The sequence below is a fragment of the Gymnodraco acuticeps genome, unplaced genomic scaffold, assembly GCF_902827175.1.
Source record: "Gymnodraco acuticeps unplaced genomic scaffold, fGymAcu1.1, whole genome shotgun sequence".
Taxonomy (NCBI): Eukaryota; Metazoa; Chordata; class Actinopteri; order Perciformes; family Bathydraconidae; genus Gymnodraco; species Gymnodraco acuticeps.
Genome location: NW_022991950.1, coordinates 227,501 through 240,000, shown reverse-complemented (window position 1 = coordinate 240,000; position 12,500 = coordinate 227,501). Strand labels below are relative to the sequence as shown.

Below are 12,500 nucleotides of genomic sequence, written 5' to 3'. Positions count from 1 at the left end.
CGTCACCCCACAGAAACTGGCTGGAAAGCGGGCCCTAAGCGCATGCCTGCACCATCTCACTGTATGTCACCAATGTAATGTTTGTAGATCCCTTTATTACATTTATCCTCGCCATCCATAGTCTCTAAATAACTTATTTCACGTATATATGATATTTAGGCCCGCTGGTCTCATCATACAACGGCAATGAAAAAAGCACCAGGGGAGGCAGCCATAACCTCTGCCGCACTGAAGGGGGCGCACGTGAGCCCACAGGTTCTTGTTGCTACTGTTATTCTACGCAGACGCAAACAACAAGCTAGACTTTTGAAACTAGAGGAAGATAAGGAGGACTTTTACAAAAAAGTAATAGAGATTGTTGTCCAGAAGGAAAGCATTGACTTCATCTTCAAGTCAAGGTAAGACCACAATTGGTAATGAACATGGGATCTTACTAAGAAAGAACAATCCAATATTTAGATTTTGGGTATCCTTTTGTTGAACAGTCTGTTTAAAATTAATCGAAGCATCAGACTAAAAAAGCTTTTGAAAATAACCGAACATTTCGATTAAGGTCAACATATAATATTTGTAAATCTGACTCTGAAAGAGTCAGTGCCTCACCAGCCATGAACCTCACCGCACGTCACTGCTGGATTGAGATTTTGATATCATGGGTTTAATACACATATCTCTTTATATCTCAACAAAAACCATCCCCCCCACAACACACTCCACTCTCACCAACTGTCTCTCAGAAATAAAAGCATGGATGCAAACAAACTATCTCCAACTGAACAGTGCCAAATCAGACATCATCATCATCGGCCCCCCATCCCGTCCAAAGCCATCCAGAATTTCAACTTCACCATTGACAGCCACACTCTATCTCCCCCCCCTCACATCCGCAACCTCAGTCATCTTCGACAGTCAGCTCAAATTCAACCACCACATAAATCACATCACCAGGACCGCCTTTTTCCACCTCAAAAACATTGCCCGTCTCCGCCCATCACTCTCCTCCTCTGCTGCTGAGACCCTGATTCATGCATTCATCACTTCACGACTCGACTACTGCAATAGCATCCTCTACGGCATACCATCCAACCTAATCAATAAACTCCAACATATCCAGAACTCTGCTGCCCGCCTCCTCACCCACACCCGCTCCCGAGACCACATCACTCCCGTCCTCCAGAACCTCCACTGGCTCCCCGTCCGTCAAAGAATCGACTTCAAAGTCCTCCTCATTACTCACAAAGCCCTCAACAATCAGGCCCCCCCCTACCTCACAGACCTGCTGCACCACCACACCCCTTCCCGCTGCCTCCGCTCATCAGAAGCCAAGCTCCTATCCATCCCCACCCACATCAATCACCGGACCTGGGGGGACAGAGCCTTCTCCGTCGCTGCCCCCTCCCTCTGGAACTCACTCCCCCAACCCATCAGAGACTGCACTGACCTCACCACCTTCAAAACACTCACAAAAACTCACCTCTTCAATCTGGCTTTTAATGTGTGATTGTTTTTGTATTATTTGACTTAACTTTAACTATATATTTATATATATAGCTTTATATATTTATTTGTTGTTCCTTCCTTTTCTTTTCCCTTCACTATATCTGTAAAGCGTCTTTGAGCACCTGTAAAAGCGCTAACAAATTAAATCTATTATTATTATTATATGCGCACTAAATTACTGCTATCGTGTCAGTAGCGGGACCTTAGCATATATATAGGATATATATATAATATACAAATACACAATATTGGACACAGACTATAAAGGGCACAAAGTTTCTTTCACTAATGAAAGTCAAACACATTGCTTATCGCGACAGGCCTATGCACACAATAAAACAGTGACTTATCGTACGATAAATAAAAATGAACTCGATAAATTGCCATTTACATGAGGATGTAACTAGCAGTTTGAAAGGATGTACTTGAATTATTATTATCATTATGTCAGTGGTCTAAAATGGTCATACAACGGTGCCGACAATATTATCGTTTATCGCAATAATTTCCGGGAAAATGTATCCAACAAAATTAATCATCGTGAGAGCTACACATGAAAACACACACACAGACAAATCTACAGACTTACTCCAAACTCTCATATCATATACTCTTTGACTCTATTTTGGTCTAGTAGAACAATAAGCAGCGGACTTTTACTTTGTTATCATTTCTACTGAATCTGCGCATGCGCAATGCGGGTCGGAGATTGACCAACCGGCTCCCACTGCTCTGCTGTCTGTTAACGTTGTTAAGAGTGGTGGGGGCGGGGAAGGAGCGGATCCACAGCTCGAGCAGCTGTCAACTCAACATTGTAAATAACCAACCAAAAACGATCGCCGGTTCATCTTGTTTTGGGCGTGAGAATAGTTTGGGCAGCGTGAGAGCGTGAGATTGAGAGTGAAAGCGTGTGTCACACGCCAGATGCGTGAGAGTTGGCAACCCTGATGAATATTATTAATTTCCGATCTCTTAGCTTTTAGCAATATTGCAACATCAACAAAGGAGAAACTGATTATTTTCTAAGTCTGATGTTATTGTTTAATCTCATGTGTTTACTATTTAAAAACAAATGGGTGGAAACGCTTTTGCAAATCATTCGGCAAAATCTTCAAAAAGCTCCTGAAAAAATATTTGATCATAAACACAGAAAGGAAACATTTGTGATCAGACTTTTAAAAAAAATTGATTGACAGAAGTTTTTTTTTGTTGCCTGCATCTCAGGGCTTCTGTAGATTTATGACAACATGCCTGCCATGTAAGAGATTACTTGCCAACACACGTGTGCATCGGATGTTAGCATTTAGCTCTACAACTGCTGTGCCAAAGTCATAGAGCTGCTAGAATGGCTTCAAATCTTGTGAACAAACTCAATATTTGTGCTTTTGAATAATCCAACCAACCTCTGTCTTTTGCAATCTATGACATTCAGGCTGTTTCGTGTAATCTTGATGACTAGGTAACACTCACCTCGTTTTAACTCCCATCTCTTTTCTCTTTCTGTCCTTCCCTCCCAGGTCTCAGTAACATCATAGGAATTATTGTCTACATCTCAGCAAACTCGGGTGACCCGGGCCAGAGCGACAGCAAAAAGTCCTACTCCTACGGCTGGTCCTTCTACTTCGGCGCCCTCTCCTTCATCATGGCGGAGATGGTGGGCGTGCTTGCCGTGCACATGTTCATCGAGAAGCACCGCAAGCAACGGGCCAAATCCCGCACCGAGCTCATCAAAAAGTCCACCTTCAGCCGCATCCCTTCCTATCGCTACCGCTTCCGGCGTCGCTCCAGCGTTCGCTCTTCCGAGGCCCCCAGCCGCGACACCTCACCTCTGGGGAAGGGCGGCTACACAGGGCCCGCCGCCTCCGAGATGCCCATGTACACGCTGAACCCGCGCGAGGCAGGCAACGCCGGCTCCAAACCGGGCAGCGGGATGGGCGGGCTGCTCAACTCAGAGCGGGAGTTCCTCCAGAGCAGCACGCTCACTAAAGACTACAGCAAGGACCCCAACCGCAGGACCACGCCGGTGTGAGAGGTGCCGGTCGCTGATATATCGCCCAATCAGAGTATCAAAGAGAAAGATGATGAGATATACAGGGGGAGTGCTAGCTAACGCAGGGGACACAGGGTTAGGTTACGCGGGGTGGGTGCGGGGTTTGATAAACTTTGACTGTGAACTGTGAACTTTTAGCCTTTGAACTGTGAATCCTGAGCCCTGTGAGAGTTTCATTGTGTGTAGCAGGGTCGGTTTTGGACGGAGAAGTTGTTCCCGACTGCCACATATCACTGTAGTTTTACCTGTAACTCCTTAACATATGAAGGCACATTCAATTTATGTCCATGTTCATAAATTGACTTTCTGGCTTTTTTCAAAAAGGGGGAAACTGGGAGGTTTAATAATAAGCTTATCGGAAGTGGTTTGGGGCAACTTCTCCAAAAACATAATGTGAACTAAAGCAGTCGGATGAGTTCAGGGAACAGCCTTAGAGCTCCGAGCTGTCTCTCTGATTTACCGGTACTATTTAAAAGTGCGGAAGTTAACACCTCAGGATCGGGATCCGTTCATTTTCAGTTCAGCCCGGACTCAAAACAGTAATTGAAGATGCAGTTTGTCCATTTATGGCAGCACATTTGTGGCACTAGTTATTATTTTCTATACATATTGTATATATCCTCCTTTCATATTGATTGATGGAAAAGCTCACTTCATTGCCGGCTGAACTGAAGGTGAATTGAGCTCAATCCTGGTAACATTGACCCCCATTTCTCTTAGGGTTTGATGAAGGGAAACAGCTGTTTGGGGGGGGGGGGATGTCAGAAAACTAATGAATCTCTTTTAGATGGTAACGTAAGATCATTGGTGCTTCCTTTTACCCCATCTCTTAATTTATTTTTTCACCTAAATCTTAAAGACATGATCAAATATTTGTCTGTCCGCCTTCCCGTTTCACCTTCCACATTTTCCTGTGTAGCCCCATTACTCACCTCACTGCCACCCTTTTCGCACACCTCCTCTCACCCTTCCTCGTCCCTCTTTAGGTTCCGTCTTCCGTTGGTGTCGCTCGTAGTTTAGTCAGGGAGGTTGTAGGTTCAGGGTACTGTGGAGAGGAGACCGCTGAGCTGTGAAAATGCTTTAAGGCAGAGCCAAAAAGACATTAAAACAAACAGACGGAAACTTTTTATTTTTTGTTTGCCCACTACCTCTAGGTGAATATCTTACCGATGAGTTTAATATAAAGTTGTCTGTTCTTGCCGGAACAATTGTCAAAGATTTAAGCTGCAGGAATAAGCGCTGAGAAAATGCTAAAGCACACACATCTCTCTCTTCTCCAATTGAGGATCTGCAGAAAATGAATTTGTATGTGGCGCACAATTTAAAGATAAATAGATGGAATTGGCAGAAGTCTCATGTATTATTCAGAGGATTTGTGCTCCATCCATGCAGCTGTCACTCACAGCCTCTCCTCCTCTTTATCTCGCTTACATGTGCACACACTGTAGACTGCAAACACACACAAGCCTATACACACACACACACACACACACGTCTTCTGGCTGGGACTGTCATATTTCAAACACCTTTACAGTTTTTACTGTGACAGATTTTAGAGAAACGTCAATACTTATGACATTTATTGCTCTCTCTCTGACATATAACAGTTTGTGCACTCTCTGTAAACTGTTGGCACCATTTCAAATTGAAACCAAGCAGGGATTTGAAAAAAAAGACTAAAATATATCATTAATTAATTAAATCTCTATAAAAAGGCATTTTGACTGGGAACTGATCACCCGTTTTCCAATTAAACATACTAGAATACTTGTATACACGGTATGAGGCTTTAAAACCATATTGTGTTGGTGTACAAATAACAACGGGTTTTTTACACAAAATGATATGTGTGATTTGCATATGTATCAGTATTGCAACATCCCTTATTGGCACACAGTCAATTCTCCAATGCATTGGCCAATAATTGGTGATCTATCACCTAGAATTAGTAGTCCTGCAACATAAACAACGACACAAAATCAAATACTTGCCACAGTTTTTTACAGATTTAATAAACATATTACACATTAAAGCTCTTATCACATCACTGAACCACACCTGATTACACACACACACACACCCACACACACACACACACACACACATACACAGATACAAGAGGAGGAGACAACACAGCCATAAAGAAAAGGAAAGCGCTGCAGGGACAGTTGTGGAGAGAGCATGAGTAGCTAGTGTAAATGTAAACAGCATTTTTGTCAAACTTTTTTCTGGGGCTGTGAGTTAAAAAAAAAGTGAGTGTGAAAAAATGCATTTTTGTTTTTCTTCTTTATACCTCCCTAAGCCACCATTGCACTGTTTTGTACAAACCAATCATGAAACATCACCAAGCTGAAGCCGTCACGCCACCACTTTGAGAGTTATTACCCTGAAAATAAAAGATGTTTTCAATCTCAGTCATACTGTTTAATTTATGACACTGCTGTTTTACCCGCTGTCTTTTAACGCCATAGAGGGAGCCTAAAGGGACAACCGTGCATCAACACTGACTCGCTCTTGCTGTCCGTTACATGTATATATCATTTTGCAAGCTAACTATAATATCAGCAGTTGTTATGGGCTGTGAAAGAGGAAAAAATGCTTTCTTCCAAGCAAGGGCTTTTAATTTTTAAAGGACAGGAGCACACAAGGGCTTTTTATGCTCAGCGCTGCAGCTGCGTCGTTTGAGGGTGTTATGTTGAAGGAGAGGCAAAGTACATTTGCACAGGAACAAGCGTTTTAAACCAGCTGAATAGCTAACTAACGACATAACACGCTTCAAGCTAGAGAGAAGCAGAGAGAAAAATATGTTGCTTCGTTGGCTAACTTTAGGTTAGATGGGTAACTCTCTGAAAGTAATTAGAAATATTGCCTTAAGCAGATGGTAGGTTTAATTAAGAGTTAGCTTAAGGATGAAACATATATTAGCAACATATTGTTAATCATAGGCCTACTTGGTGCCAAATATTACTCAAAGTGTTTCCTGTATATCTTGGCCTCCAGGTTAGCTTTAGCTAATTTACGCTATTTTGCATAGGATTTCCTGCAGTATACTGACTCAGCAGTAGTAGCCATGTAGCTCAGCACATCGAGGGCCCCTCGGATCCTGAGGGGGGTCATCGTTCAGACCCGCATCCATGAGCCATGTCAGCATTGACCTTTCAAAATCATGCATGCCATATCCATCCGCTTCCAGTGCTTACATTCGCTCTATCTATAATCAAGTCTCAAACGGCACCCTGACTCTATCCTCCGTAGGGAAACTGGACTGCTACATTTAAGACGCCTTACAAGGGTATGGGCCCGTAAGCCTGTGCTGAGTTTACTCCAATAGAGCGCAGGGTGCTTTTTGAGACCCCTCTATCTCTTCTTACCGCCATACAGCTTTGATACTCTGATATCAACAACAAATAATTGTATTATTAGTAAAAAAAAAAATTCTATTCTAAAGGTGCCACTGTGCAGAGGATGAAGGACTCTGTCACATATTATAGTTATTAATCTATTAATGGGAAGGGGCGGGTTTGTTGATCGAAAGGGAGCAGAGTTGTGAAGCAGGGGATTGTAGTCTTTGTAATATTATATTATTCTAGTTTCATTTTCTACTCTTAATGTGGTTTGTGAGATTGTGTTTGTTTCGATCACATCTGAAGCCTCTGACCGGAGGAGAGGAAGAGACAGTGAAGCGCTCGGACGATCTCTCGTGGACATTAAACCTCACCTCACCGGGGCCAGAGGTCCACCTTATCAGCGGGACACTCAGCAATGAAAGTGCAATACACACAACACACACTCACACACACACACACACACACACACACTCACACACACACACACACTCACACACATGCATTCAGGTTACTGTACTTTTGAGGACTTGTTGACCCAATGCACTGCAGGGAAAAGTTGTTGGATACAGAAAATAATGCAATCCAATGAAGCAGTCTGTAAAGATAAATACTTTTATGAGATTTAAAATAATGTAGTTGGTTTAAGGCTGACAGTTTAGATTTCAAAGAAGTATTATGTTTGCAGGATTGCCATGTTGAAGGGTATGACATTGTACAGGGGGTGCTTTTACTGTTTGACCTCCTTTTTATTTTTTAACAACAATTCGAATGATTAAAAATTGTATTTCATCTTAACTTTCACTGAGGCGCCAAAAATAAGTCCTCTATCCTCCTTGTTCTTAAAGTTAAAGGTATTCTTCACCCCCAAAAATGGTCATTTGTTTATCATTTACTCCCCCTGTGATACATTCAATTCCTAAAGGAAACTTTGTAATTCTCATAAGAAAATTCTCATGTATTAAAGTAAAGTGAGCCCTGTTTGACAAAAGCAAAACTCCATCCAAACATCCGTTTAAAAACTCTAACACATGTTGTGCAGTATGAACCAAGTCTCATTTACACCCTTCCCAAACACATTCATTTAACTAAATGTGTACTATTTAAGCGTTTCGGTGTAGGAGACTGTTAATAAATCAGATGATACCTCAAGAGTTGTATGAGAGTTTATCCACAGATGTTTCAATATAGTTTTGCTATTAAAAGCAGCCCATATTGTCTTTTTTTAACCAAGAATGTACCCAGTTTTTGATTCTTTGTTTACTGTGGAAGCATGCTAGAAAAACAAAGTTTCCTCCAATAATTCAAAAGTACAAAAGAAAATCCCTAATTTTGGATGGATTGTGTGGGATATTGGTCCTCATAAGTATAGAAACACAGACATAAGACATTTAATGAACATACAGACATTGATACATGTACAGAAACACACACACATACATCACACACTCACAGCTTCAGCTTCGGCCCGTGTTGTGTGGGGATAAGTGTGTCCTGTTAAAAGAAAAATCACTGTGTCATGTTTGGAGAAAAAAAAATCATTGTAAGTGTTTCTTTGGGAGAAAAACAACAAACTGTTTCTGATGTGTCGCTCCTCAATGGAAAACTTCAAGTACACTGAGCCAGCTAATCAAACACGGAGGAACTGTGTGAGAAATGTGAATTTAATGGAATAGACAAACACATGCTATTAGCACTCTACACTTTGCACTTAATACCAACACACACACACACACACACACACACACACACACACACACACACATACACAAACAAGGTTTCTGTGTGAGGAGGGCTTACGGGTGGAGTTATGTGCCTGCATGTTTGTGTGTGTTATATTCATGTGTGTGTGTGAGTGTGTGTTTGTGAGTGTGTGTGTGGTGGTGTGTGTGTGTGTGTGTGTGTGTGTGTGTGTGTGTGTGTGTGTGTGTGTGTGTGTGTGTGTGTGTGTGTGTGTGTGTGTGTGTGTGTGTGTGTGTGTGTGTGTGTGTGTGTGTGTGTGTGTGTGTGTGTGTGTGTGTGTGTGTGTGTGTGTGTGTGTGTGTGTGCAGTTAGCCTCTCCTCACCCATGCACCCAGTGCCTGCCGGTCCTGCCTTCAGACAGCTCCCAGATCAGCCATGGGGCTTCCAGTATAACCTCCTCTGAATTCCCACGACCTTTAACGGTTGCGCTGGGATCAGTTTTAGAGCTAACTGCCCCGATCATTCCTCAGCAGACGCAGCCATACAAGATACAAGGACTGTTTTGGACTAAGTGGATATATTATAGACAGGAGTTTTAGTACAAGGATAAAAGGGAAGTCATGTTTTGTTCCAGGTGTGACTGGACTGTTGTCTTTTGTTTTTTTGCCATTTCTGTCTGTGAAGCTGATTTAGGGTCGGCAGAGGGGGCTTAGCGGGATAGACAATAATCTATCGAGTCCCTAATGACAGCTGGTCTTGAATCAGCACAACCTGGTGTAGGCTGCTATTTCTCGTGTTCTCAAATCCGCAAAAAAAGAAATGAAAAAGGGACGAGCTCTTCGGCAATACATGCTTGTAGTTGTTTCTATATGAGCTCTTATACATGAAAGTGTTTCTTCTAGGTTATCCTACTTGTACTGCCAATTAGATTAATATGTTGATGTGGGAACATAAATGGAAAGATTCTGGACAGGTAAATTGTTGGTTCCCTTGATAGTATATACGATTAAAATAGCCATCATTTCATGAATTATTCTGGCCTTGGTGCCTATTAAGCCTGTTTTCCAGACTGTCCTCTTCCTGTTTTGTTTTTTGGTGCAAGGCTTTAGCCCTTTAGCTAGAGAGATTTCATACCTGTCTTGCATTTTACACATATCATTTCTGACAGGAAGTACACAGCGATTAAAATTAGCTTTTTACAGTTTTGCCTCGAGCCCCACGTTCAGACAGTGTTGTTTACATGCAGAAAATATCCGAGGCTGGCATGGTTGGCTGACCAAGGATGAAAGGCCCAAAATGGCAGAATGTTAAACCAGACTGCGAGAGTTCGCTCTGCATCAGGTGCATTCAGGCTCCCTCTCGCATATACATTGCTCATAAGCAGTAGCAAGCTTTTCGTTTTGAAGATAATCATGAGTTGGTCTTATACAAAAAGATCATCTGATTCTTGTGGAGATCACATTTTATTGAAAGAGTCACAATGGATTTTCAGACCAATTCTTATAATGTATGTGATATACGTCTATTGGACAGATTTGAGTTTGAGTCAAACTCTCATCAGAAAAAGCCATACCCCAAAGAGACAGAATGGCCCATCACCTTGTACTGAGCCATGTTTTGATGCAGTCAGGCCAGCGAGTATAGAGAATACAACATAAAACAATTTTGGTACAATTTGAAAGTGCACAGACTGTACGGTTTTTAGCCATGTTAGCAAAATGGCTCTTGATCTGTTTGGTCAAGACTTAGAAAACATGACAGCTAATTAACAGATTGTCATGACATTTGCTACAGATATTCTGGGTTCCCAGAGGATGAATCTTTCAAATATTGGTTAACCCCTGACTAATTGGCTAACGGGCTAAACTGTTTAACAGCAGCAAGATGGCATTGTCATTGTGAGCATGTTAGCTTGCTGTTGTTAGCATCACTTTGCAGCCTCACAAAGCCGCTAGCATGGCGATAAACTCTCAGTCTTGCTATTGAAAGTGCAACTCAAAAATACAAACCATTTAAGCGGTGAAGTACTGGGACCTGACTTTGTCCTTTTCAAACTGACTTGCGGACTGTTAGAAAACAAATGCCAGAACACAAACTCAGGAGAAGAGATAGAGAAGTTAGTGACATTGTATCTGTATTTAAAGGTCCCATTGGAAGGACACCACCAAAACAGAGTGAATAATGCAGAATATCCGTAAAACAAAACCTAATATTTTACTGTTATCCTGCTCATTATGTGTGTAGCACTGACCTAGCAAACAGCATAGAGGTTTTCTCAGTCAGGGAGTGTATCTTGCAGGAATTGTAGCAATTTGCTTTGAGGAGAAACTATTCAGATGAAGATTAGGAGAGTAAATAGCCACCAGCCTTTTTTCTCGTGTCTTGAGGGGTGACACTGGCATCATTAGTGTTTCCTTGCAGCAGTGATGAAACTGAAACAAGAAAGACTAATGTGCAACTTAAAGTAACAATGACAAAAAAGGAAATCCCACAAAAAAGTGTTTAATAATTTTAAAACACCTAAACGTATGATGATGGGAAATGTGTTTAAAGATGGATGGTGATCAACTATTTTGAATTGTGTGTCAATGGGCAGCTTTTTATCCTGCTCCATACCTCTGAGCCCTATCATGAGATACTTAGTCCTCTACAAACACACACACAAACACACACACACACACACACACACACACACACATGCATGCAGAAACATGCTGGCACTCACATTCATCTTTCTATACACAGGCATACTGACTGTATAACTCTCCTAGCTCACACACACACACACACACACACACACACACACACACACACACACACACACACACACACACACACACACACACACACACACATATATATAGCTGCCAGCCAGTTTCACTGTATACTTTATAATGTAAACCTCCAACTAACAGCAGTCTGACACGGACACATGCTGTGAATAAAAGCACACTTTTACTTACACGATATAAATATGATTACCTATATCTAGAGAGAAGGAATATTATATACAGTATAATGATTAGAAAATAAAGAGTCACCTTTTCAAAGTGCCTGTGGTGGTTCATTTCATTCATGCTTGTGTGTATGTAAATCTATGATGTGTGATCTGCTCTTATATCCTGAACACACTCACTTGTTGGGTTTTTTCAGAAAGCGTACCACACACCAACATAAACCTGCAGAAATTAACTAGATGCATATCTGCTGTGCTGTGTCATCCGTTCTGAATTAGCCGTCCGATAGATAACTCCCCTGCTTATCTCCACAGCCACCACGCAGATGTCTGACGGAAAGGAAACAGGCGGTATGAAGATGAGAGTTGAGAAGGGAAATGGGAGGGAGTGGGGAAAAGTTAATGAGGAGACTGGAGGATGTGCCAGATTTGAGGTGTTTGAAGGTAGGTGGGGGGAGGGGTTGCATGTACAAATATAAGTACATGTGTGTTTTATGGTTGAAGTATTATTCTTGCATTTTGACTATATCAATTTTTCTGATCAGATTCTTAATGAAAAGTATGCATCTGATAGCATTTATGCATCCCTGTAAGAGTGCTGCATCATTCATGTACAGTGTGTATCTGTGTGTCACATCAGGTGGCTTCCATCTGTTACCAGAAAGTGTTGCAGGATCAAATGATTTTGAGGAATTATGGTTGGTTGGTGCATTGGCGTACACAACTGTCGTCTAAAGCAGCCATTTCCAACACGGTGACCCTCAAAATTAGACGCAAGATGCTCATGCTAGTGCTAATGGGGGTCCTAATAAAGAACAAGATTAATCTAAGGGGTCACAAGCTGATTTTACCAGTGCCAAATATGTAAAGAAACTTAAATGTGCACAAACAATTTTTCAATTTGCCTTTTTTTTGCCAAATACTTTACAGTCTTCATGCCTCTAAAAATTGTTCTGATCCGTCCATC

The 12,500-nt window shown here is 41.7% G+C and overlaps 1 protein-coding gene across 1 annotated transcript in view; it reads left to right on the top strand.

Annotated features, from left to right (window-relative positions):
• cacng3b (calcium channel, voltage-dependent, gamma subunit 3b) overlaps positions 1-8,046 on the top strand; it is a gene marked incomplete at its 5' end in the record, with an annotated part of 14,309 nt that extends 6,263 nt beyond the window's left edge. Inside the window, one exon of the mRNA XM_034200625.1 lies at positions 3,018-8,046. Coding sequence (XP_034056516.1) covers positions 3,018-3,529 — 512 coding nt within the window. The remainder of the gene's footprint in view (positions 1-3,017) is intronic.
• Positions 8,047-12,500: the final 4,454 nt, after the last annotated feature.